General features: G+C 40.6%; 2 protein-coding genes across 5 annotated transcripts in view; one reads left to right on the plus strand and one right to left on the minus strand.

Moving 5' to 3' along the window:
• Positions 1–1,034: 1,034 nt before the first annotated feature.
• LOC111233397 lies at positions 1,035–4,054 on the plus strand. Its single transcript, XM_022761198.1, has 5 exons — positions 1,035–1,351; positions 2,546–2,887; positions 3,023–3,256; positions 3,360–3,388; positions 3,519–4,054. Exons 1-5 carry the CDS (start codon positions 1,300–1,302, stop codon positions 3,615–3,617), a joined length of 756 nt encoding a protein of 251 aa, XP_022616919.1. The 5' UTR covers positions 1,035–1,299; the 3' UTR covers positions 3,618–4,054.
• Positions 4,055–4,112: 58 nt separating this feature from the next.
• rap1gap2 (RAP1 GTPase activating protein 2) overlaps positions 4,113–27,615 on the minus strand; it is a 70,492-nt gene continuing 46,989 nt past the window's right edge. For 2 of the 4 annotated variants that reach the window (XM_022761196.1, XM_022761194.1), the window contains exons 3-23: positions 22,315–22,350; positions 19,846–19,878; positions 19,108–19,140; positions 18,685–18,906; positions 18,472–18,575; positions 17,403–17,481; positions 15,397–15,450; positions 14,580–14,663; positions 14,356–14,456; positions 13,749–13,878; positions 13,257–13,412; positions 12,875–12,946; positions 11,180–11,266; positions 10,909–11,049; positions 9,276–9,425; positions 8,687–8,799; positions 8,448–8,546; positions 8,083–8,203; positions 6,897–6,999; positions 6,689–6,762; positions 4,113–6,375 (exon numbers count right to left, since the gene is read on the minus strand). In XM_022761196.1, coding sequence (XP_022616917.1) covers positions 6,367–6,375; positions 6,689–6,762; positions 6,897–6,999; positions 8,083–8,203; positions 8,448–8,546; positions 8,687–8,799; positions 9,276–9,425; positions 10,909–11,049; positions 11,180–11,266; positions 12,875–12,946; positions 13,257–13,412; positions 13,749–13,878; positions 14,356–14,456; positions 14,580–14,663; positions 15,397–15,450; positions 17,403–17,481; positions 18,472–18,575; positions 18,685–18,906; positions 19,108–19,140; positions 19,846–19,878; positions 22,315–22,350 — 2,001 coding nt within the window. In that variant the 3' untranslated portion in view covers positions 4,113–6,366. Of the gene's footprint in view, positions 6,376–6,688; positions 6,763–6,896; positions 7,000–8,082; positions 8,204–8,447; positions 8,547–8,686; positions 8,800–9,275; positions 9,426–10,908; positions 11,050–11,179; positions 11,267–12,874; positions 12,947–13,256; positions 13,413–13,748; positions 13,879–14,355; positions 14,457–14,579; positions 14,664–15,396; positions 15,451–17,402; positions 17,482–18,471; positions 18,576–18,684; positions 18,907–19,107; positions 19,141–19,845; positions 19,879–22,314; positions 22,351–22,491; positions 22,529–27,615 lie in introns of those variants that run through there. The other 2 variants (XM_022761197.1, XM_022761195.1) reach the window with 2 other exon arrangements.

Here is a 27,615-nt window from a genome sequence, read left to right on the forward strand (position 1 = left end):
GAGTTAAGCCTATTCACAGATTCTTTCCAGCTGTTATATTTTACATTAGCTTACAGTTCAGAGGCCATCACTGTTACGAGTCCTCCCTTGTTATTCCCACACATCATGTGATAGGGACGGCTAGTAGCAACATTAAACGAGCGCGCCCTTTTACAAAATAAAATCCATATTTCACAATCTAAGAGTAATTCACAGTCCTTGTGTGACATGTAGACACATGATACCATCAATTCATAATAAACTCTTGTGTTTGATTTTGCTGAAATTCGAGACCTCAGTATTTGCTTAATATTTTTTTTCTCTTCAAAAGTAAACAGCTTTTATTTTGAAGGTTAACCTTTTGCTGAAAATCAATTCGCTATTTGTGCAAGGGGAATGTACAGAGTATAAAAAGTCAAAACATTGTAGATGTAATAAGCTTTTAAATCTTTTGAAACTTTATAATCCTTAAACCTACTTGCCAAGTTAAACAAAACGTCTTGTGTGTTGTTATAATTTCTAACTCTGTCTCACACACACATACAATGCAAAAATTCATACAAAATGAGATTATGCTGGAGTTAAAGTTAAAAGTCTATCACCGAAGACAAGCAGACAGGTACTTTATGACTATATAGCATATATATATATATATATATATATATGACTCTCTCCTCAGTGTCATCAGCTGTCTCTGCATTCTGCTTACTGGTGTGTGTATAAATATATCTATATATATATACAGTATATATATATATATATATACATACACACACACACACACACACACACACACACACACACACACACACACACACACATACATACACATACATACACTGTGCAAAACAGAGGAGCAGCTGGTCATTTGCTGTATTACTCAGTTTGGTTTGCTTTGTTTTGTTGTTCATAGAAATTGGCCCATTTCCTGGAAAGTGTATATCCCCACTCATGAAGTCATTGCTTTCCTGTAATTTCGCATTCGAGCCTTTTGGCATGTGTGTGTGTGTTAGTGTGTGTGTGTGTGTGTGTGAAAGGGGGTTGGTTGATTACTGGCACTTCCTTCCTTTACCTCCATCTGGACAAGCACAGCAGCAGGATAAAGGAAAACCGGACAAATTATTGATAAATGGGAAGAGAAAGTGAGAGAAAGAATCAGCCGACTGGCTCTCAACGACTGACTACAGTTGTACAAAGCAGCGGAGTTTTCCAAACAAGTCTTTCTGGCTCCCAGTCAAGCCACGACATGTCGACTTAAACTGATCTGAGGACGTACAACCAAACTGTGATGAACCTTAACCAAAACAGTCAGTGTCAGACATGCATGACTCTCTACTCAGTGTCATCAGCTGTCTCTGCATTCTGCTTACTGGTAAGTAACACAATATAAATCGAAATTCATATTGAAATTCTCATTATGAACTAGGGAAATTTCCTATAACGTTACATTTGAGGAACTTGGCTTGCTTAGGCTACACAGTCTTGTCCCTTTCTATTCACTTTTGTTGAGTATCTGTAGTGAAGGTAACTCACAGTCTCACTCCAATTTACATATATTTTTTGTAAATACAAGCTCTGGTAATCACAGTCACGCTCACTCTCTTTTTTATTGCGAATAATTTGCTTTTCTGAAAACAAAAAACAACAAAAATTGAATTGCATTCTATTGAACAAATCGTCAGATCAACCAAATCTTGTTTGTGTGTGTGTGTGTGTGTGTGTGTTGTGTGTGTGTGGTTTCTTTAGTAGTTTATCCACATTATGCTACTGGATTACTTCAGAGTTGTTTGCACAGTGGTTCATGTGTCTCATATAAACCAAGAGTTGCCAACAAAATGATTTTTAATGCGTTTTGTAGTGAGTTCCAGGAGGATGGTGGAAGTAAGCTAAAAACAAATCTTACAAGCTCAGTATTCGACTTGAGGGCGTATACGTCACCCAAACGGTTTATTAACATATATAAGATCTGAATTTACATTCAAGCATGCCCATACGCAAATGTAATGTATGTACATGTGTTAAATTTCCATATATGAAATATATGTACATATGAAGTAAAATAATATATGTATTTAAAGTATAGTCCATATATGTGAATTTACATATGAACTGTTAGAAATTCGAACAGAATCATATATTGACATATATGTCTAGCTAATAAAAACAAGTATTTTTATGTCTGTTTATATTATAGACATATGTTACATAAATATATATCCATCCCAAAAACTCAGTAAGTATGTGTTCATATAATGTAGATATAGAAGATAGAAATGTATGTTTAAATGTCATAAGAAATTATTAAGAAAATCATATACAAACATATAGAATTTGAATAAGCATGTTTTAATGAAATCAGAAAAGTCATAGTATAGTAAGGCATAAAAAGTCATTAGATAGTTAGGTTAGTTGGTTAAATGACATGGAATAAAGGCAAAATTATCTAAATGAATCTAATTTCAGACCCTCACTCTGGCTTTTTATAGTAATTTGAAGAGTCAGCCTTGTACAAAAATTACACAACTTACGTCTGTTCCTAAATTGAAGGAAGACTTCCCTTTTTCAGGTCTCCATGCTGAAGAATGCAGCCATGGTGTTCTGGCAAAACGGGACATATTTTATGTAGCAGAAGGGGGCAGTCAGTCTCTGTCCTGTGTGGTCCAGCACTGTGGAGTTAACTGGACAGGGAACTGGACGTGGAAAAATTCAACAGACAAAACGTTCAGCACCATTAAAGACTCTGACAGGCACTATTTGACTAATGAGGAGCTCTCAGCAAATGAAACTCGCCTAGTTTTGAATCTGCTGAGAGTCAGCCATTTGGATGAAGGTTCCTATAGATGCAAGGTTGTGTGGGATCAAGGTAACACTGATATGGGACATCTGACGTATGTAAACATCACTGCAGGTATGTAGAATCATGTGTTCACCGAATGTGTATCTGTGTGCATGATAATGTGAGTCCAAACATGTGTATATCTGTATTTTGTCTAGTGAGTCTACTCACATTTGTGTATGATCTTCCTCCTCTTCCACCACGCAGCTGTCCCCTCTCAGAGGAAGTCGTTGCACAGGGTGTTGGTCTGTGCCGGTGCTTTACTTTGTCTTCCCCTCATCATGGGATTAGCTCGATGCCTGAGCTCAGAGGACAAGCCTCAGCCATTTTCCAGGTCACAGTCCACACATGCAGCTGTATACAGACAACAACCATATCCGGCTCCACAGCCTCCACCCCGATGCAGAGTACCACAGAAACGTAGCACTTCCTCTCAAAAAGGTTTCTCTTATTCTTACTTTAATTACATGCAACACTGATTTAAAGTTACTAAAACTGCTCTCTTCACTGTATTGTCTATTTTTTTTTCACATTTCACATACAGCTTCCCCCATGTCCCCGCAGAAGACTGAGGTGAGTAGATGTCCTGTTTCAAGAAAATATGCCCTTTTCAGGGCCCTCATTACTGGTTGGTCCCCTGGCAAAATTTGAATGTGTCTTTCAGTTGGTACATATGACCCTTTTTTCATTTATCACTTTACAGGTGGTGTATGCAGACATATCCAAGGATGCACTGAAGCAACCTGTAGCCACCAGAGAACCTGCCCAGTCCACTGTGTACGCATTTGTCAAATTTTCCTGATTGCAGTAGAAGCATAGTGGAGGTAGAAAGTTGTCTGCTGGGGGTGAATTCCATTAAATTAAATTGTGGGATACTGCTTGAAAATGATGATGTGGACTTACTGAGCCTCACCTGCATAATGTGAAAAATCTGTCTGATTTCATCAGATGACGACATAAGAAACAAAATGATGCAGGAGTATATTTTTTGTGGTTTTCTATTGATGTCTATAGACTCTCCTGATTATTAGACAGCAAGTGGAGCAGATCATGAGGAGATATTGCAGCATAGCCACTGAATCACTCAAGGTATTACAGAGAAAAGACTTTTTGTTGTGCTAAAGTTTCATTCATGTTAATGGTTTTATTGTTTTGAAATGTGACCATTGACAACATAATATGCAAATCCAATTTTTTACATAAAATATTAGTAAGTAATAAATATGAAATACCCCTGTATTGAGCTGTAAGCTTGTAAGTGTTGTGTGACATTGTAAAAGAAGAGAAGATACATAAATGACACAAAATACAACATTTTATTTTAGAATAAATTCTCAATGGCACGTTACATAACCAAATATACATATACGTGTTTAGACATCTTTTAAATTAATATATTTCCTTTAATCATTTTACCTTATTAATTAGCTTACTCTGCACGTACATTTTTACATGACATCAATGCAAAAGAAGTTATTTTTAATAAATTAAGCATATTAACAGAGAAAAGGCTGCAGGGCATTTAGGCGAGACCTGCTACAAACTAAATGACATCTGAACTTCTCACTTCCGTCTGGAGGATTTCTGTTCCTGCTTCCTTTACTCGAGGTAATCACTGGTCTCTGCTAACTGAAAACAGTGTTTATTAGGTATCACGTCTGATTCTAGTTTGCTTTCTAGCTATATCAGAAAGGTACTACTCAAGGAACTTCCTGGAGAACAGTTTCCTGGTAATTTAAAGATCACCTAAATTACAAAGGTTTTTGTAAGTTGGGTGGCCTGAGCCTTTAAACCTTGTGTGTTTTTGATGTGACAGAACTTCATGAACCATAAAGCCATCATTTCAGCAACAGGAATGGTTCTCTACACAGTAAGAGGACATAAACATTCTTCCAAGGACCTACCAGTTTGGTCATATAGTAAACACATCTGTGCGTCTTTAAGCCTTTTCTTGATTAACACACTCCCACTTTGCCCTGCTAACTCCAGTTTGTGCAGCTCCAGGCTAATGTTATGGTATAGTTGAGGACTAGAGTCGACCTATTGTCCTGTTGTGCTTGTAAGCAACTGGTTTTACAATTTACTTCTAAGAGACTTTGTAATAACAACTAACAGAGCATGAAATCAAAAGTACAAAAAAAAGCTCCAAGTTCACATTCAAAGTGTTTTTGCCAAAGGTGGTTCAAAGGTTCATTTTAACCCGAAGCATCTTTTTCAAGTCATCTCCATCAGCTCACATGCTGGGAAACTTAAAAACCTTGGAGACGTTCCTGTTCATAAGTTCCACCAAACATAAACACAGATACACCGAGTTAGCAAGCTTCAATGGGAGGTATCAGAGGGTGAAATGTTTTCAGTAAGTGCAACGTCTATTTTCAGCAAATGTGGGTGTTGGTCGGCTACCCACAACTGTGCTGTAACCAGATCCAGGAGATTCTCATCCTCTCACACAGTGAGGGACAGAGACAGACAGAGAGACAGAGACAGAGAGAGATAGAGAAAGAAAGAGAGCATCAGTGGTGAAAAGGGCTTTTAGATAGATTGTAAGGCGCAGCTTTGGCTAAAATAAGCTTATGGCAAAATGTGTTGGCAGTGTCTCCTACTGTGCCCCATGTGAGCTAATTTCCACTAACCAAGCACTTGAGTTCAGGGATTTGAAGTAACCCTTCCAGATAGAGAAATGCTGTCATAGGTATCGACTGAATGTCAGCAATGTTGTGTTTACAGTGCAGTAGACACAGTGCAGCAGCTAGCAAGGTTACAAAAGCTTTTCTTTCTTTTTTTTCTTTTTTTTTAAATCACATATTCCCTAAAAAAGCATTTTTATATGCAAAGAACAAGTTCAGATCCTACAGTGGAAAATTGAGACTCCCAGTGTTACCACCTCCAAGGTTTTGCTACTGTAAGTCTGTTGTACATGTAGTTCCTGTGCATGTGTATGTTTGTGTGTGTCTGCGTACTTTTTTTAGGCAGAAGACGAACTGTTGCCAGACGTACCATTGAAGGGCAAAGGCAAAAGAAACATCTTGTGTGACAATTCTTAAAGACATCCATTCCACGGATCACTCAGCAGTTCACTAGATAAAGAGTAACAGTTCGGCCATAGTCTCATGTTACCACTTGTTCGGACCACTGATTCTCTCTATTACACACGGTGCTTGAGAAGAAGCTGCAGGCAGAGTCTAGCTCGCCCCACGCTCACAGTATGACAGCCATGCCAGGACTTTCATATTATGTGAACAATTTTAACAACTGAGATGCAGCAACTTGTAATATTGATTAATTTCTGTAGCTCAAGGTTGATTTAAAAGAAATCCTACATGTTTCTCCTCCCTATACACTCACAGTATTTTCAGTTAGTCTATAGTGCTTTGGGACTCTGTTGCAGATGGTAACATTTGTCAGATTATCCTTGGCTTAAGGGAAGTGGTTCTACAGGGATTATGTGGTTGTTGCGGTGATATGTGGTGTTTTTTTTTTTTCTTTTTGCAGCTCCATCAGCTCGTGCTGTCCCTCTGTTGTGCAAGTCTGTTTTTTCCCAGTCCACAAAGCTACTCAGACTGAAAGAGAGAAGAGTGAAAAGAGAGGCCAGTTAGAGGAATGTTCACTGTGTTCACTGTTTATTACCCAACACCAGCTCCAGATGTCCATAAGATGGACAGTGAGTGTATTAAAAACACACAGAGATACCTTTTCTTATTGCTCCCAGCATGCTCCACTAATTCTGTTAATTCAGACATCAAGTTTCTGGAGTTTCTGGCTTAAAATGTTGATTATATTCCACCAGCACTCGCAGACAGGGAACACACTTAAGAATACTAAATGTATTTATTAAAATATTCTAACCAGACAGACTTCAAATTTAAGACTTACAGTTGTGGATGAGTGGCTCATTTTGTCAAAGCGGAACTTCAAGTTTGACCTCGGTGACGTCTTATTTTTCCCATCTACAAAAATCAGAAGAGGGAAGGAAATGCTCACAAAAGGAAGGAAATGCTCATCACAGATAAAAAAAAAAAAAAAAACTAGAAAATTTAGTATGATCTGTATACTCTCAGTGTGCGTAAAATTGTAGATTTACCTGTTGGACTGCGACACATGATGACAGGGGTACCTGATCCCTGGCTGTCGACACTGAGGGAAGGGCTAAAGGCAGACGAGGAAGCTATAGAGGGGTGGCTAACCTGAGGGAAAGACAGAGAGTAGAGCTGAGACTTAACAGGGCGGAAGAGGTGGAGGAGGAAAAGAAGAGTATTTTTGCTGAAGTCGACATTAACCTTCCTGTCAGCAAAGTCAGAGTCACTGAAGGTGCAGCTGCCAGTGGAAATAGTGCTTTGCAGGAAAAAGCCATCATAATGTAAATTACTTTTTTTCCAATCATTTGAATAATATAGTTTAAACATTCTCGGCTGGTGTTCATTTTTATGACGCAAATTCACAGTAAGTGTTTTTTTTTTTTAAAGCAATAGTTAGAAAAGTTTGAAAATACCACTATTCAATTTTAGGAATACGACTTCACAAATGTGGACCAGCCAGGCTAGCCATTTCATCCTGTTTCCAGTCTTTATGCTAAGCTAAGCTACTGGTGCTGGTTGTAGCTTCATATTTAGTGTACAGATATGAGAGCCACATCAATCTTCTCATATAATTCATGGCAAGAAAGCAATAACCACATTTCACAATGTGCTGAAATATTCATTAAAATGCATCAAAACATAATGAGTGCTTTTCAAGAATGAAAGAATTTGTAAAATATAACAGATTTGTCTTTTTGTATTTGTATCAAATTTTCCCTTCTGCCGATTACTGGTGTACTTTACTGCTGGCATCATGCATCAAATCCCTACTTGAACTATTTTCTCTGGCATTCAATAATAAGCATGACAAGTTTCACAACACACTGTGCATCTTTGCACATCGATCCAAAGTGAAATGCTGAGAGTGGGAACGATTTCTCACATGAGATAATACACTGACAAACTGTGTCATCTGATGCACTGCAAGCGAGAGGAGCTGTAATCATTATAATCAATGTGCTGACATTCAACATTCTCTATTAGACAACTCTTGGTAATTACAGACACTTTCATCTGTGAGAGCTTTGACAACACCAACAACCTCACACTCTCCACCTCTAGCCAATCACTCCTTTCCTTTCTCTTGTAAAGACAAGCTCACTACAATGTAAACAAGTGAAAAAGTGGGACAGAGCTGAACACACTTGCTTCTGCTTAACTTTGGTCAAACAAGCTGAGTGTTATACTCACTGTCTCCAGGTCTTCCAGAGCTTCTGTTTCTCCCGTGGTGCTGCTGAAGCTGCTGGTGCTGGATGAAGAGCGAGATATATTGGGCCTGCCGCTGCTGCACTCCTTCAGCTTGATAAATGGCCTGTGGAGGAAAACAGAGGGGAAGATAAACAGAAAATCAGATCCTCTACAGGAGACTTTGAGAAGAGAACTAGGGATGAGGAGTGATCTCCAGCGATGAGATATCCTGGACATATATTTAAAATTACTGTCTGTGCTGAATCCATTTCAAAACACAGTGTCAAGTTTGGCTTTAGACTTCTCCCTCTAGAGACTTTAGAGAAGTATTGCGATGATCTCCATAAAAAAAATAGCTTTGGTCTCACCTCTCTTTGTTGGGGCAGATCTCAGGTGAGCTGGGATTGGATGATGTCTCTGACCTCACTTCTTGGGACAGTGGGCAGATCTCCGCAGGCTTTTGGTCACTGCAGATAAAGGAAACACATCAGTGATAACAAGGACAAGACCCTCTGGGCTCCAGCTACCTGCACAAAAACACAAACTCAACTTTGTTGTCTCTCCTGTAACACATTCATGATTCTGGCCAGCAACTGCAAAGACCAACCTGCGTGAGTGTCTGTCCGAGGGGGATTCTGTGCTGGAGTGGAGACGAGGGAAGAGGCCTGAACGCCGTTTTACTGGGCTCTTCAGAGGAGACTTGGCTGACAAACCAGGAGGCTGAAAATCACAAATTAAAGAGATTAAAAGCGACAAACAATCAATAATCAATTATTCAATCAACACTGACATGCCCATCTGTACATTGAAAGAGTTACTGTTGGTTGTGATGATTCCTCCTGTGTGAAGGACTGTGAAGAAATCCCTTCCTGACACAACTTCAATGTAAAAGATGGGACACAAAATCTTAGTTGCGTGCAAAAATGCAATCAACATTCAGCTGAAGCCATAATGAGGCTTCAAACATCATCTGATGTTTGTGGGGTTTTTTTTTCTTTTTGTTCAAATGACCTTCTTTGTGTTACTACCACAATGTGTTCACACACATATTCACATAAGACACAGCTGAAAAATGTGAACTGAACACTTTCTAGATTAAAATACAGAATTTTTGATTGGTTGATTTTAGAGATATCGTTATTCAATGTGATGCATCATGTTGTTAAAGAAAAGGTTTCCTCGACTATTTTACTCACAGTGAAGGTGCTCTTTGTGCATTCACTGGTGCTCTGCGGCAGCCCCCCTCCGCTCAGGCTGGCTGGGACCCCACCCCCTACCCCGGGGCTCCTGTGACGGTGAGAGCCCACCATGGTCTCCATGGAGTGGCTCCTGACACGCATGGCTCTCTGGAGGGAGAGAGGAAACAGAGAGAGAGAGAGAGAGAGGATGAGAAGATGAAAGAGGCGCACAGAGGGAAGTTTAAGGGAAAAGTTGGTGACAGGGAAAGTACAGGAAGGGCAGAGAAGGGGATTCGTGTAGAAAGTACAATGACGGAACTTTCTTATATGAATTAGAAATCGGATCATAGGTGCTATTGCACAATACCCCCCACCAGAGGGCGGTGTTCTCCAATAAACAAGCGAAGTGGGTTGGAGTGTGTTGTACTAATCAGTGAAGTATTTTAATGACTTTATATTAATTTAGTTAATTGATGACAATAATCATAACAATCTAAATCTTTTCTTGAGCTTGTAATAGATTCCGGGCTGTAAAATTAATATGAAGAACAGTTATACAACATTTTAATATGTTTCTTTCGTTTGTAATTAAGCTACTGCAAATACAGCGTCGAGTATAAACACAAACAACATCATGCAAAGTAACTGTTTATTGGTCATATGGTGATCCTCCGTTGAATTTACAGTAATGCAGACAGGTAATACACAGTGACTGCCATAAGAGCAATGAGAACAGCGCCCCCTGGGACTGACTGCAGAAAGTGCAAAGTAGCTGTCCACAAAGCCTGCGGAGAGCGAGAGAGCCAAATTGGCACATCAGTCACACGTTCATGCCTCATACACATGGAACAAAATACACACTGCAATGGTCCTATTAACATCAATTTGCATTTAGTTGTAGAAAAAAGAGTGTGAAGGGACATTGAGTGATGAGAACTAAAGAGTTAGTTGGCAAGAGTGTTTGTATGCACTTTCACACATAGCCTACACACACACACACACACACACACACACACACACAGACACACACACACACACACACACACACACACACACACACACACACACACACACATATACTGCTCACATATGCTGAGAGGATGGTTGTGAGGTAAAAAGGACTGATTGATTGCGTCTCCTTGCGTGTAGGTGTGCGGGTCTATTTTCTGTAAGAATTCAGAAAGTTCCAACCTTTCTAAAAGTTTCCTCATCCTCAGTAAGTCAGTGAGGCTATCATTCCTCGATATATGTGTGTGTGTGTGTTTGAGAATAAGAGCGAGAGAGATTGTGAGAGAGAGGAGACACACACACACACAGACACACACACACACAGACACACACACACACAGACACACACACACACAGACACACACACACACACACACACACACATACACACAGGTGCACATGCCTCAACGCCCACACACACTTGTGTTGGAGTATAAGATTAAAATCTTCTCACATAAACAAGCAGCAGCAGCAGCAACAATGACACCAATGGTTTAGCACCTTAAATCATCTTCCAGATCTGTGACATTTAGGTGACCAGTGAGAAAGCTTGACACTCTTGTGCTGTAATGATGGTGACTGTCACAGAGCAGAGAGGAAATTACACTTTGTCACTTCTATGTTTGTTCAGGTTCATGTTCACCTTGAAGGACTCTAGCAGACCCCCATGTCCTCCATTCTCCAGCTTGTCCTCCTCTCCCGCCTGGCCCAGACCCAGCGTGGCCTGGCTCTGTCTGTGCAGCTCATCGTGGAGGTTGTCCAGCAGCGCAGCTCGCGTTCGCCCCTGCAATCGGTTCACACACATGAAACTCACGTAGGACATCATCGGTTATGGTGATGATTATGGATGAAATTCAAGCAGTGAATGAAGGCATGCTGAGGTGTTTGAGTGTGGCTGAGTGACTGTGTGTCACCTCTAGTTTGGCGAATTTGTCGGATTTGTAGCAGGCATTTTCAGCATTGATCAGCTTTGTCAGCAGGAAGTCTCGAAACTCAGGACCCTGGTGAGAGAGAATAACAGAGAGAGAGAGAAGGGTTCGAGTTAGATGATGAAGCAGATGGGTGGGGGGCAGCGAAGAGGAAAGGAAAAGGTGACCTTTATCAGCACCATACAGATTACAGTTCTGCAACCCACTGTGTCTGATCACAAGTATCAGCCTCACTGATTTAAATTCCCATCTGCCTCAAATCCTCTCTTTTTGTCCTCACATACTGCAAATCATATCTCAGTAAGTAACTGAATCTTCTACTGAGTCTCGGAGCCAGATTTTTCTCCAAAGCAATTTCCTCTTTGTAACAAAGAGCTGAAATCATTGAACTCTGGGTGATGTCAAAATGCAAGAAGAAAATGGGGACAAAGTTTCTTTTTAACATGCACCAAAATTGTTTATTTGCTTTAGATAAGTGTGTTTTAAATACCTAGACACAGTGATGGAAGAGGTAATCAGAGCAGATGTAAAAATGTATGTTTTGGAGGTTTGAGTAGCAGCACAATGTAGACTGTCCAAAGTAAAAGTAATTGTTCTGTAAAAAAAATAGCCCAGATTATTATATATGATTTACAACTGATGCATGAATAAATAAGCAGGATGTTACTGTTGGTCCTGCTCCTGTTGGAACTAGTTTTAACTGCTTTATATACAGTTAGCTAGTTCAGTACAGTGTTCCCAACCTAGGGGTTGACTAATCAGCTCGTGGCGATTAGTGGTGAAATAAAAAACAATCTATATGAATTTGTATTCATATTTGTATTTTTCTCTAATCTTTGCTTTTTTGTGAAAAATTGGATAATTTTTTCCTCTTTGGACCTCAAAAGGTTATAACAACGTTACCACGAGAGAGAGTGGACGCTGCTCTTTTTGTAAGGTGTCACAAGCTGAAAAGACTGAGAACTTATCTTCAACACTGTATTGTATCTTATAAGCTCATCAAATGTTTTTATGTGAAGTCTTAGTAACTTGTAAAGACAGCTGTTAAACTCAAGTAGTGGAGTAAAGAGTAGCCTACACTATAGCTACTGAAGTATAAAGTAGGATAAAATGGAAAAACTCAAGTAAAGTACAATTATCTCAAAATATTCTTAGGTAAAGTACTTGAGTGATAAGTATAAATACTGTATGGGCACATCTAAAGAAATATTGAATGCTTTTCATTGTGAAATTAACTTTTTTGGGCATTTAAAAGCAACATGAACAGGTGTGTCTTGGTATGTTATTTTGGTATGTTAATCTGTGACATAATTACAATCATATGTAATTTCTGGGCCAAACGTTTCACATGTTGCAGAACTGAATAATAATCCTAGGCATCATCTTTCCTGCTGTGTGTGACTGGCTGCCGTTGGATTGATTCAAAGATTGTCTGTTGTCAGAGTGAAAGTGAAGTGGTTGATTCACTCAACACTTTTTATGACATCATCTTTAATCTTGGTTTGGGGAGTACATCAAGTCAAAAGCCTTAAATCCAAATGAAGTCACAAGTCACTGGTGTTGAAGTAAAAAAGTCAATCTGCAAGTCATTTTTGAATCGGTCGAATCAAAAGTCATCAGATTCATGACTCGAGTCGGACTCGAGGTGCTGCTGCACCAAGACTGAACTCTGTCCCTCACCTTCTTGAAGACCGCTGGGTTCGGGAGAGGGGGTCCAAAAGGAGGAACATCCTCCCTCGCTGTAACAGACACCTGTTCACATCAAATAAATAATAGTGACACATTATCAGCATTTATTCCAGGAGGGCTCATGGTTCAAGCTGGAAGGACAAAATCAAGTCAGAGGGAAACTTGAGAACTTGAGAACACATTGTCATCACTGGTGATGAGTGATTCATCATAAAATTTGTTGTGTCTTTGTTTATCCAGTAATTCATATGTGGACTTTGTTTTCTGCCCATTGCCCAGCTGACAGGCAGCACTGGCAGTTTCAAACACTCTTTGGAGCTTGTTTGATTTTCTCACTCACAGTTATTATTCCTCACACCGGTCCGGTTTGTACCTTGTATGTTGTGTGCTCTGTACACGGGTTCTCCACCTGCACCAGCACATAAGCATGCAGGAAGTTGGATGCGATCATGTCTGGAACAAACGGTGTGGACTCTTCCTGAAAGACTGCGGCCACGATGTCATTTCCTATGTGCCTTTTCCTCTGGAGCTGGGGTGGGGCAGAGAAGAAAAGATTTATTAGTTGGTCAACAGATTTCATTTTGTATTTGTGTAGCTCAGAGAACAGTCTAAAAAAGGAGCACATTGCCTCTTCTATGACACATAAATCACTGAATGCAAGAGGGATATATTTGCTTCTAACTGGGATTTGAGCGGTCTTGAATCAAGTAACTTGTAAACAATTGATTTAATATTTACCCACGGCTTACATAATAGCAATTTAACATAACATATTGTCAATAGCCACACCTTACAAGTTTAATATTGACATATTCGAGCCAAAGCATCTGTACTTGGCAGCTAATCCGGTATTAAAGTCTTGTACCTGCTGTACGTCTCCCTCAGTGAAGGGAAGCTTGGTCGACACATGGAACATAATCTCTCTCTGTCTGAAGACAGTGTAGACAGATTCAGACCCTGTCTGTCCGTGGGACACATCCAGCCCACCGCGGAACCTGTCACAATATCAAAACACGTGTCATGTTCTCTGTGTGGTCTTCATCCTTCAGTAATAAGGATGAATATGATTTCATTTCATGTATTTTCAATGTCACTTTCATTACATTTTGTGTTTAACTAGCTCCAGTGCCACCCTAAAGTGTGTCAGCTACGATTTAAAGCCTCCCTAACAGTAAAAGCAACACAATAGCCTGCAAGACAATAAATACAGTATACAAAGCTCTGATTAACTGACCATTAGGCACTTTCTTTTCTAAGATCGGTTTCTCTAAGCAGTTCATTTTGATTACATGCTGGAGCTGAAACAGCAGGACAAATTGCTTTAAAGTTACAGTAATTAAACCCTGCTATTCTACTCTGTGGCAACACAGTCTAGCGGCATCCTTCCTCTTCATCCTCGTGAACCCTTTTTCCCCGGGTTTCTGTTTTATTATATCACTGAATCCTGCCTTCGTTCTTACTCCTACTCTTACCCTTTAAAGTCCTGAAGTTCAATGTTGTCGCCCAGGATACTGAGAAACTCCTTGAATGCTGGCGTCTCCTCATTGTTCCCAAACAACTCCTCCTCTGATGTCTGAGACGAAGTGAAGCAAAAATGGTCGAGGACAAAGATACAGGAGATAAAACAGTATATAAGATAAAATGGTGTATATGAGGTAAACTGGAGTACACCAACAAGATCATTCAAATTGTTCACCTGTCCAAACTTCTGGTAGATGACTCCAAATTTGAAGGTGTTGTTCACCTCATGTTCGTCATAAGCCACTATCAACTGGGACCCCTGCACAGAAACAAAAACAACAATCTCTTGCTTAAACCCTACAGTTACTCATATCTTTCAACTCGTTACACACTTTCTGTTTGCTGTAGAAGTTAGGAAAACAAATTTTCCTCCTCTTCAAAATGTCTCTGGGGCACGTTTATTGGATCCTTGTTGTGTAAGGATGACATGTGACAAACTGTCACGGCCCCCAGCGAGGGCAGCGATCCTGTCGCTGCCTCTTGCAGACTGAGACACAGATGGGTTTTTTTTCCTTCCCCGAGGCACAGGCTGAAAGCATGCTCCATCACACTCCTCCACCAGGCTCACAGGAGGAGAAACAGATCCATCGTATCCATTTTAGAAAGTTGCTGTTGTCGCCGTGCATCATCAATCATTTTTTGAATAATGCACTTACAGAACAGGGCAGATTTAAGAGAGGTAGGGGCTTATGAGGGGAAACATGTGGTAAGTTGTGCACTATTTATTCTGATTTAGACCTAATGAAGGTGTTGGTGGTGTGCGATGCTGGCAAAAGTTTAAATTTAATGGAACACTGCATCAGTTAATACGACAAGGCCTAAATGAACGTTGCTATAAAGTGGTGACAGATATCAGTGAACACAGCATTTGTACTTCCAAACTTGAAGTGCCCTTTCGTCTCTTAACAGGAGCAGACAGGGAGAGGAAAAGGTGAGTCATTTCATCTTGATTGCATGAATTTATAAATGTGAGGGTTTAGGTATTAACTCACCCGAGGATACAGGACTGGATTGAACTTTAGGCCCGTGGCATCGTCACACAGAAGCTGGAAGAAAAAAGAGGCTTACTATCTTTGGAGAGACTTGCTGATACAGTGTAAAGCCCAACCAGGGACAAGAGTTGAAAACTAGCAATAGCTTTAAACTCTGTGCAGCACGTCACTTTCGTGCTCTGTATTGTAACTATGGCTGTCCCTTTTAATTAAGTAAATAAACTAAACTGAACTAGACTATACCTACACTGGAAACTATACCTACTGTAAGATTCAGAAATGGAGTAATGAGTAATGAAAGTAATTTCATGCCATTGAGTTAATGCACAAAACCTTATTACAAAGATGATTTACTGGTTAAAATATATTTCTTGTTGACTAAAAATCATAATAACACATTTCTATCCCTGACTGAACAATTCAATCACATGTCAGGGTAAAACTCATCAAGTGCAAAATGTCACTCATGGAATAAAAATGAAGTTGGTACTTTTCTTCATTTAAAATGGGAATGTTTTTCTGTTTCTCTTTTGGAAGCATAGACAATTGCCCGAAACTTCCCAGCAGTGTTTAACAGGTGACAGGCCTCTCCTACCAGCAATAAAAGAATTTGGACTTGCACTGATGGTGTAACAAGATGTGATTTCTGCCACAGGAGGAGAATCAGACAAAGCCTTATTTTGCTGAATGGTAAAAATGAATGAATCTCTAATCACAATGACCGAAAGAAGCTTGGTTTAACTTTGAATGTATGTAAAGAAAGAAACCAAACAGGTGAATATTCCTACTACTTTTGTTTTGTCACATCACACATCATGAAGACCCTAGAGCGGCTGCCTCTCCACCTTCTGAGGCCACAGGTTGAACAAGCACTTAGACCCCCTACAGTTCGCCTACAAAGAACATATTGGAGTAGATGATGCCGTCCTTTACATGCTCCACTGGGCCCATTCTTACTTGGATGAGCCAGGCGGTTACATGAGGATTATGTTCTTTGATTTTTCAAGTGCATTTAACACCATCCAACCCCCCATTGTTAAAGACACACTGGAAAGGATGGGGGTGGATCCCTACTTCACGTCCTGTCTTGTGGACGACCACAGTACGTCTGGCTGGGTAACTGTGTCTCAGGGACAGTGATGAGCAGCACTGGGGCTCCACAGGGGACCGTTCTGGCTCCATTCCTGTTCAGCCTGTATACGGCGGACTTTAAATACAACTCTGAGTCTTGCCACATCCAGAAATACTTGGATGACACAGCTATTGTGGCGCGTATCAGGAGCAGGCAGGAAGAGGAGTACAGGGATCTGATGATGGCCTTCAGTGGCCTTCAGTGAATACCTAGGTGTGCACCTGGTCCCTGAACACGGATGCCATCTACCGGAAGGGGCAGAGCCAGCTATTTTTCCTCAGGAGGCTTCAGGTCCTTTGACGTCTGCAGCGAAATGCTGCATGTTTTATCAGTCAGTGGTGGCCAGTGTACTTTTTTATGCTGTAGTCTGACATGAACACAAAGAGACTGGACAAGCCGGTAAAAAAAAGGTTGGGTCTGTGCTTGGCAGGAGTCTGGACTCACTCAGAAATGTTGTGGAGAGATGCATGTAATGTAAGATGGAGGCCATCTTGGACAATGAAGGATGAAGGATAAATAAATAAAGTATCTATCTATCTATCTATCTATCTATGTTACTTTCTCCTATTCTGCTTGTATTTGCTGTTAACTCTACTTCATTGACTTCCTGTCATATTTTGTCTTTTGTTGGATTATGTATTTCTGTGTTGGAAGTGTTAAAAAAAAGTCAAATGCTGTTGTGAAATGATTACAGTATAAGACCAGTAAGCTGCTGAAAAGCTCTATCAGTTCCCTCCTTCAGTTCGTGAGTGAGCCAGCCTCAAGCAATTACAGCTGCCATTATGTTTTGATGTTGTTGTGTGTACACAGAAAAGGGAGGACATTCATGGAAAGTAGTCTTCTTTACATATCGTACTTGTGAGCTGTATCTTACCTTGGCAATCTGAGGTACACTTGGCAGCTGGCTGATGCCTGCTAAAGAGATCCTGTCATGGACTGTTTTGGTCCTCGACCTGAAACAGGATTCAGAGATTTGCTCCATCAAAGAGATTTCTTAACTTTTGATGTTTCAGGTAACACTCACTTCATATGCCATCCACTGGCAAGGTGAAATTAAGGAAAAACTGTGATCATGATGAGTTTAGTCTCAGCAGGTCTCAATAGAGATGAAAAGACGGCAACTGGTTATGGGCTGATTAATATCAAGTACTGACATTATCACTGTCAGCTGTCAAAGAAGAGTTCAGCCATCCCCTGCCCACAGTCCCCTCTACAGTGCCCACGAGCAAAAACATAGCATTACTTCCTTATTTTTGTCACCCGTTCATGAAAATGTCACCAACTGTGATAATGACAGGAGAGCTGTCAGCTGCAGCGCCACAAATCTGTTCAGAATTAATCATGACAAAGAGCTGCAGCCGTTTGACAGAGAGTATCTAGGTAGGCCTGCTTTATTATCTTTTCTAGCCATGCTTGTAATGTGGCACTATGGATGGAAATGTCAGCCTGTTGGTCTATCGGTTAGTGAATTTAAGTCCAGATTGAAATACCTCACCAACTATCAGATGGATTGCCATGAAATTTTGTGCAGACTTTCATGGTCCTCAGGAGATGAATCCTACTGACTGTGGTGATGTGCTGAGGTTTACTCTAGTGTCACCATGAATTTCAGATTTGTGGCTTTGACTGGAATGTCTCGACAACTGTTGGGTGGACTGGTATAAAATTTCATGAAAACATTTATGTTCCCATTGATCTGATCCACAAACTTTTCATCCAGCGCCACTGTCACGTAAAAATTTCAGTTTGTGAATTACTTAATAAGCAAACCAGCAGAAGAGCATGTCGGAGACAGACTTTAATAGCCTGGACTGAAGAGAAAATTGAATTGTACAAAAACGGGTGAAAATCAACATTAAAGATGTGGTGTGTATATATTATTTGTCATGACACATGGAATATATCAAGACACTACAACTGACAATGCATTTCTCTCATTGTACCTGAGCATGATGCGTAAGAACTCCTGCCCCTCAGCGTCCTCGTGCTTGAGGGACATGATGAGGTTGCCTATGCTGCTGCCAGTGCAGTAGTAGTTCATGTGTTCCTGGGTGTAGGAGTGTGGGAAAGAGGGTGTGAGACTTTAGGTCAAACACAACAACAGCCTTTCTCTGCCAAATAGACAGTGAAACTGACAATTATTCGCACAGACTAACCTTGCCTAGGAAGTGTTTGCGGTAGGCGCGGGCTGTGCTGTTGCACTCCAGGCGATAACTGTGCCCCCCACCCGGGCTCATGCCCTCTTCTCTGTCCTCCTCCTCACAGAAACTAGACTCCGAGGAGGAGGGGGTCCCTGCCGGTGCCTCCACATCTTCAATCCAGTAACCCCCAAACTGTGGCAGGATTACCTGTGGGTATGGACCACCCTTCTCCAGGACCTTGGGCAGGAGGGCCGAGGGGAGGCAGACAAAAGCCAAATTTAATAAAATACAATATCTCTGAGAAACGGCACCTTCATAAGACAAGCTTGATAATCATGAGTCGTTGCAAAGGACCTTAAGGCTTCAAATGTTTTATGTTGGAACACATGAGAAGGGTGTAAATGTGTGTTATGAGTGTATGAGTGAGACATGACTCACATCTTCTATCCGTGGGTAGGGGATATAGTCATCCTGTTAAACAGAGGACACACACAATGTTAAAAAGTCTAATTTTAACTTACGTGAAAAACACTCACCTTCACTACAGTCATGCAGTTGCAAGCAGAGCCACAAACACAGGAACATAAGAGTAACATAAGACTAAGAGTGGAGTGTCAGGCAATGATGCAACAGCCTGAAACGCAGAGTCATCAGTGCACTTCAATGAGGGCGTGTCACCCCTTCATGATGTCAGAGCTGTTTTAATCAAGTAGCCTCTGGGGTTCAGAGCTGTTATGAGCCTTTAGTCGTTTGGCAGTCTGCTAGCGTAGCACAGCTCCAGTGTATGACCTCTAAATACTGCTGAGGCCCGTCTGCACTACTGAGAGCACAGCACCACAGACAGCCAGTCATTTATATTCTGCAGCAGCAGGAGTCAGGGTACTGGCAGGCCGGAGAGGATCAATTGGCGGTTGGAGTTCATTCAGTTTATAATCAATCAGATCAGGAGGCTATTGATTGCGTACTTTAAAAGGCCTGAGAAAAATCTGAAAGGTGTTCACGGGGGTGTTCAGAATCCCTCATAAGCAGACAGATGAGACAGGAGAAACCACAGAGCAAATCAGGAGGTATGATGAAGAAGTGATGAAGGAAAACATGCAGACGAACAGAGGATATAATAACACAATCTGATGAGATCTACAGACAAGATATGAACAAGTGTGTGTCTGGTCACACCTTCCATTTTTTGGTCTCTTCAGCTTTAGGGACCTTATTAGTGTCCGTACGCAGCAGCATGAGGACGGAAAAGCACACGGGTCAAAAAGAAAATTCCGGGGTTTTTTTTCTTCTCTTTTTCTGCTTTTAAAAACTCCTAGAACATGGTGTTTTACTCAGATCTCATTGTCTCTGTTGCCAGATGACAATTGAATGAGTCATACATGCTAATGTCCTTTCCTAAACACACACACAAGCGCGTGCGCACGTGCACCCGCACACACACACACACACACACACACACACACACACACACACACACACACACACACACACACACAGGTAATACAGACACTTAGTCATCCTTGCTCTCTCTGAATCCAGCTTCCAGACATGTTGCTTCCCTCAATTGCTATTACCATTTGTTGGAATACAGCAGCACTAGGCGCAAGCTGAGGCCTTTTTCTGCAGATGCTTTGTAGATATATGCAGATATGAAAAGCCAATCTGGTAGACACAGAGTAAATTGGCCAATTACTGGTACAGGCCCAGTGGAACAGCTTGTCTACATGACTGAGCATAGGAGTGAGGAAATAAATGCATGAGTGCTGAACATACACACCAGTACCAACACTTCTTATACAAGAAATCATAAGAAGACTCAGATAGCATCCATTTGAACACACACACAATTCTCAGCCCAGTCTGTAGTGGTGTGTGTCTGTCTAAGTGCATATTGACAGAGCAGCTGTTACAGTCACAGGGGAGTCATTGTCCACAGTATGAGGCTGATCACAAAGATGCTCCTAAGAGGCTTCATATATTCAGTATTGACAGAGGAACAAAGATGAAGAGAGGAGAAAGGAGAAGGAAGGAGGGTGAGGTGGGAAGGCTGAAGTTAGAAGAGGAAGAAGAAAAGAGAAGAAAAATAAAAGTTGGGCATGAACAAGTTGACCTTCATCAGCACCATCCAGATTACAGTACTGAAGCACACTTTGAACATTCAGTTCCACATGTGGAGTTATTGGTGGCAGAGCTCAAGAGAGCAGGTCGATGCAAGCTGAGGTTCAGAAAAGATGGATGAGGTGCACAGTGTGTGCGAGTGTGTGTGTGTGAGACTGTTTGATCACCAGGCTGCATTGACTGGCTGCCATCCACAAGTTACACTTTCCAAATAACCCCCCTGATGTCTTCAGTCATCCTGTGATGCTCCCTCACCTCAAGCTGCATTTTTCTCCTCTTCTCTTTTCATCCCTCAGTGTATCATGATTCAAAACTGAAGGATAAGGCTGATCTCATTCTCTATTTTTCATGTTGTCAACAAATCTCAAGTAAAGACCAAACCAAACAGTGTGTTAGTCCATCTCTCAGTTAATTCCTACTGAAGATGTGAATCTTTAAAAATGGGTCTCATATATACTTTCATGTCCTAAATTAGTCGGGTACCTCAAAAACTCATTTTTTGCATTTTATTTTCAACTTTAAAAAAAAAAAAATGACAATGATGTGATTTATGTTGAGGCTTGTACCAAACAAGCATGTTTTTTCTGGATAATATGTTTTGCAGGCTTCATTTATGGTATGTTTACATTTTACCTTTATCAAAAAATTATAGCTCATGCATTTGGATATTGCATGTAGCCATATTATGACTTTGATAATCAATAGTCCAGCCCTTGTTAATATCCATGCAAAGAAAATCTGATTAGCTGTGTTAATACAACGATCATTTTATACTTAACTTAGAAACATTTCCAGTAACTAGACTATTCAGTTCACACATTTTGGAGATCTTATCATGAACCATGAACCATTATTCCTCACAAAGAACCCGCAAATAGTATTTTTCTCCATCTTTGTATTTTCCTTTGACTTCTATTCCCCTCTTTCTTCTTCTCTGCCTTTCATTTCCCACCTTCTGTGTCCTACTCTTCTCACTTTTTACATCCCCATCTGTCATGACACTATTCAAAGCCCGCGCCCTTAGGGGCCTTTGGAGGGCACAAAGCAGTCACATACAGAGAGAGACAGACTTTGTTCGGAAGAAAAAGGAAATCAATGCATTCCATACTGAGATGGATAAAATAGTTACGCCAGTCCAGATCTTGCCAGAGCTATTCTTCTCTGGCCCCAGCATGACCATAAACCAATCTGAGCAACAGACTGAACCCAGCTGACCTACACTGATTGAATCATCAGGGCCTGTTTTATCCTTGTATATGTTGAATGTGGTTTTGGTTGGAGAAAAAGAGAGGACAGACACCATCTCGCAGTCCGTTCAAAGTTTTACCCAGTGTAACAATCTCCTGATAGCACGGACATGCTGCTAGACTGCAAATATGAAATTATTGCTCAATAGTTGTCAAAGAGCGGTGACGGAAAGGAGGAAATAGAGATAATGAAATAAAGAGGAGAGTCAGGGATTACAGTAGAGAAGGAATCTGGATTCACAGGAAAGAAAAGAATGTTGAAAGTATGAGAACTTCATACCTGCATCCTCTCCAGCATATCGAAGAACTCTGCAGACTGAAACACAGATAGGAGAAAATTTTAAAACTTGTAAAACAAGGTGTAGCACTGCTAAATTCTGACTTTTACAGAAGTAAAATCTACTGACACAAAACACATGTTTAGTCAGTACAACACTTCAGTCATTGCATGGCTTACATCGGTATCACTGGTGTTTACAGCAGTAGATCTTGCTGCGCGTGTATGACTCTCCTCCACAGTATAAACTTAGCTGTGTCAAAAGGGCAGGGCAGGGCAGAGGCTTTCCTAACATGCGCTCACAACCACATGCACACACACTGATAAGCAACCACTTCCTCAGAACACAACATTCACACACATAAACACACACGAACACAGACACATGCATCTTTGAGTGCATTCACACATCCTCTTCCCCCGGGCTCCCACCTTGTCACATAAACAAGTTAAGAGGGTGATAATGGTCTACTTGCTTTGTGCCTTTGAGCTCAGATTGTAAATGTAATTTTAGCAGGCTTGCTTAGGTTATACAAGTGTGTGCACACACATGCACTCACTCACTCACTCACTCACTCACAAAGAGACGTCAGTTCCTGTCACCAAATCAAACTTCCATTTAAAAAGAAGGAAGAAATTCACTAAAATACTTTTATCTAAATAGAATCGACAACATCAACAATGTTTCCTCTTCCTCCTCTTACTGATAAAAACATCAACTATGTCTCACTTAAACTAAAACTGACAGTTAATACCACACATTAACTTGCACTATAACACTTATAAATGCACCAGTCAGGGTGTTGCACACTCAGTAGGACCATAAATTACAAAGCAAGAGGAAGCGGGAAATAAATGCCTTACCAATGAACCGCAGCTCTTTAACCTGGGAAGTCTGGAAAAGTGTTTAACTGGTGTTTTACAGTCTTTTGAATGGCTGTATTCTAGCAGTAAAAAACTCTAAAGGACTACATTTGGATAGCACGGCTGTAATGAGCTAATGCTCACTCTCTACACTGGTTACCTGCACTATGGTGAAAATCTATAAATCTCTCATCACCACTCCCACTGACAAGACAAGACAAGATAGAACTACAGGCACAACATGCAAACACTCACACAGAGTTTATCAATGAGTTAATATTAACCAGTTAAAGGTGCTGTAAACTGATACAACGCTGCGGCTGGACCTACAGAGTCAACACCACACTGCCAGACCAACAATAAGCACAGCTGTCTGTATCTGTTAGATAGCAGTTCTGTCAGTCGACATGTATGTGTGTGGTGTGACTGTAAGTGGAATCATATGAGAGCAACAAGAGTAAATGTTTTCCTGCTTTCACAGCCTTAGCTTTTTCCTTCTTTGTTTGATGTATCATATAACATCCTCACAGACTGTTGACCACGACAGTTTAAAAGACGCACTGATGCAGCGGGTCCTGGCAGTGTTTGAGTGGGCTCCTGTACTGCTGACAGTGTCTTCAATCATCAGCTATATCCCCTACAGTGACCAGACAACAGCAAGGACAAGAGACACCTATCTGTCATTTTTGCTTTGTTGTCAATCTAACACATGACGTCTATTTGACACTTTTCTGTCCTTGCGCTTTGTCCCTTCTGTCCCGGTGTCTCACACTTCTCTCTTAACCCTCATACAATTTCTTCTTTCTTTCTTGTCTCATTGTTTTGATTTCTTTATCTTCTTTCTTTCTCATACTCTCTATCTATCTCTCCCTCCATCTTTCTATCTCTCTCTCCAACTAACATCAGTATCTCTTATCTCCCATGGCAACTCACTAGAGCTGCCACAGACCACAGGCAGATTAGATCAGCTGCCTTTCTGCCTGACTGACTGACACGTTCAGTGATTTCTAGAATATTCATGTAAAGTCATGAACATGATCAGCTGCACAATGATGGCAATGACGATGTCTTATCATGCTATCATTAGGATTGAAAGACTGTTACAGAATTTAACTTTATCAAAGACTCTAATTGAAAGACACTAAATTCACCAGGTAATCCTTGACTTCTTTCTTTCGTCCTCTGTTTACAGTCTCACTATGTCAAAAAGACACGAAATGTGTATCTTTAGTATCATACTCTTATCATAGCCACAAGAGTCACTCACTGTTTCTAGTCAGATACAGTTCACTTCTGCTTGCAACACATGAGAAACTTGCTCAAAATAACTGCACCTCAAACCAATTTGCATTTCGCATTGTCCTGAAATGACTACAGAATGATCCACAGACTAATCTCCCCATCCCACAACACAATTCCTCCTCTGGGTCAAAAAGGTGATAGGTGGATGAAGGGGTGGGCCGGAGCTGACAGCCCCGGCCTCTCAGCTATGAGATGTGCAGAAAAACGACCTAATAAGCATCCTCATAGTACAGATCTCTACCAGATATTTACAATGATACACATCTGTATTTGATACTTCAGTCAATATGGTTTTGGTTTGGTCCCTGGATTATAGAATATTGTTGTGAAATCCTGTACACGTGGGAGTAAATCTGCTATAAATAAGTCATAAATCTGCAGAAGTTTCAGAGATGCAGTGTCTGCACTGTAGGATATCAATTCAATCCCAACACTCACTGCGTCTGAAGTGATTTTACCTGCACCGACTGAAGTGTTTCCTAAATCTTAAATTGTAAAATCTTCTTAAACCAAATGTAACATTTTTTTGACATTAAACAATGCTACGGGAAAAAAACTGCCAAATGCTTTTGCTGATCTTTAAATCGTGTAGGTACAGAATATCTATTCTTGTGCAAATGATTGAATAATCGCTGTAAAACATGACTTCACATCAATGAGTTTAGCAACGCTGACTGAGGTATAGACAGTAGCCATTATGTTGTCATCATCATACTGCTGAGAATGAATGGAAGAGAAATTTGTTCAACTCTTAACAAGTTGATACCTGAAGTAGATTCATTGTTAGTAGAGAATTTATATGCAGGTAAACTCACACACTAAGCCACATACTTTGATCTGAAAAGTACATTCATTTTTAGTAACAGACTATCTGGTTGTTGTTTGTTTTTGAGTCAAAATGCAGACTTACCTTAACAACAGCAGCTAAAACATCTGAGCCTTTTGTGTCTCTGGCTTCCTCTTATTTACACCTGCCTTCCACATTTCGAAAAGGACTTCCCTCTCACTCCGTTCTCTCTACTAATCTCTATTTAGCCTTTAAAAGCCTAAAGCTTAAACAGGAAAGTCAAGTCAGGCAGCAAAACAGAATAGGTCATGTCACACACACACACACACACACACACACACACACACACACACACACACACACACACACACACACACACACACACACACTGCACGTCAGCCATGTGGGCCAAGAACTGTCTACCTGTCTGTGTTTTGCTGTCTCAGCCACAGTGTCTTTGAAGGCTGACTGTTAACATTATACACAACGTGAGTCACTACATAATGCGTAAACACAGAATGAAATGTCAAAACACACACACACACACACACACACACACACACACACACACACACACACACACACACACACACACACACACACACACACACACACACACACACACACACACTGCATTACCAGTAATTACACTAATCACACAAGTATACTACTATTTGTTGATGATATTTTTGCAGTGTTAATGTAGTAGAAGAATAAATCAGAATAAACTCAAGCACAAGCACCTCAAACATGACTTGTAATTAAGTACAGAACTTGTGTAAACATAGTTTATAACTGTCCACCACTGACATATGTTTACACACCACTGTTACCTGACCTCTAACCCGAAACACCAGTCCCGACCAATGAAAGTCCTTCTTAAAGAGATAACATCTCCTCACTTTCCTCATTTTCATCTTTGTATTAATTTAGAGATGTTCCGTCTGTAAACATAAAGTCAAGAACATTCACCAAACAGCTGCAGAACACAAAGGCCATATGTCTGCCAGGTGAACAAATCCGCTATTTTCATGCCAGTCTGGCTGCCCAGGTGGCTCTTGTTTATGGCCGCTGTATTTGAAGGGCAATGCCAATAACTACGTTGGGTAGCAACCACACGTAGTCTGTGCAATCAGATGTGAATGTTTTCATATTTGTGAGCGGTACATTATCCAGCAACTAAACAGAGGATCAGACTTAAATCGGTGCCAAAACTACTGTGTATGAAAGGTGTCAATGAATCCAGAACCAGTGGAGAGTGGAGTGTTTTTGATTCTAGTTTAATATTACTGCCTTTTTGTTGCATGAACTTACACATGGTTTCGCTATGAAGCTTGAGTAGTACTATTTGGAGTGCATTACTTAAATGTTTAATTTTTAAGCTGCATCATCTGTTTTTTCTTCTGTGCATCACATGACACCTGAAGTGGAACAATCTTGTAGATTTGATGTGAACTGTGATTATAGGAAACTATAAGTTTCAAAACATTTCAACCAGTGTGACATTGATGATGAATGTCTGACCATTAGACCACTCTAGCTCACAGCAGAACTGTGGTTTGGCAATTGATAATTACCAGACAATCAGCCACACGCTAAGAGGGTAAATGATGTCTCATGGTTTGAGCTCTATTTCTCTCGTATATTCATACTCATATTATTATGGTATTGTTTTCCTGTCTTGGCCTGACCATATATTCAGTAAAGCAGCTTTTCCTGTGTTTGTTACCATGAGCAAACTTTATCATTGTATTTGTCTCTTCCTTTCTTTGCTATCTCCCTCTGTGTTGTCTTGAGCAGATTCAATAATGATGGTTTAGTTCAAGGTGACATACAACACAAGAGGCTCCCTCTTGCAGGAGCCATCGTCTGTTCCCTGCATATCACCCTGCTAATCTGCCTCCCTGCAAAACGTTTACTCTCTTTCATCATGCTGGAGGAAAAATTTTAAATTCTTCAGCTGTAGTACAAGTGCAATGGCGTGCGAGCAGGCTGATGAATGTCTGAAAACATCACACTTTATAATCTCATATAAATAATAAAGAGCGTTCTCTGTACGTGCAGCGCAATAATATGTCACTACATGAATCAGTCAGACAACACCTGAGAAAGATGATCCTCTACAGTCTGATGGATTTCATCTGTATTCATATTCAGTTTGGTTTTGCTTTGATATTCTTTTCCATTTGCCGAGTCACAGCTTTGGCCAGAGTTTCCTTTGAGGACACAGTTTGATTGAACTTGACAATTTCTGGAAGGATACCATCAACCTCAGAATAAAGTTTCACACCTTTTCCTACTGTAGTTGGTCATCTACATCACAGGATAATTCAATTGCAAGCGTTCCTTTT

The sequence above is a fragment of the Seriola dumerili genome, unplaced genomic scaffold (genome assembly GCF_002260705.1).
Source record: "Seriola dumerili isolate Sdu_G_001 unplaced genomic scaffold, Sdu_1.0 BDQW01000391.1, whole genome shotgun sequence".
Lineage (NCBI taxonomy): Eukaryota > Metazoa > Chordata > Actinopteri > Carangiformes > Carangidae > Seriola > Seriola dumerili.

Coding starts and splice junctions, on each gene's coding strand:
- LOC111233397 (XM_022761198.1), top strand. CDS start 1,300: ATGCATGACTCTCTACTCAGTGTCATCAGCTGTCTCTGCATTCTGCTT. Junction 3,257..3,359: donor TAGCACTTCCTCTCAAAAAG/GTTTCTCTTATT, acceptor TTTCACATACAG/CTTCCCCCATGTCCCCGCAG. Junction 3,389..3,518: donor TGTCCCCGCAGAAGACTGAG/GTGAGTAGATGT, acceptor ATCACTTTACAG/GTGGTGTATGCAGACATATC.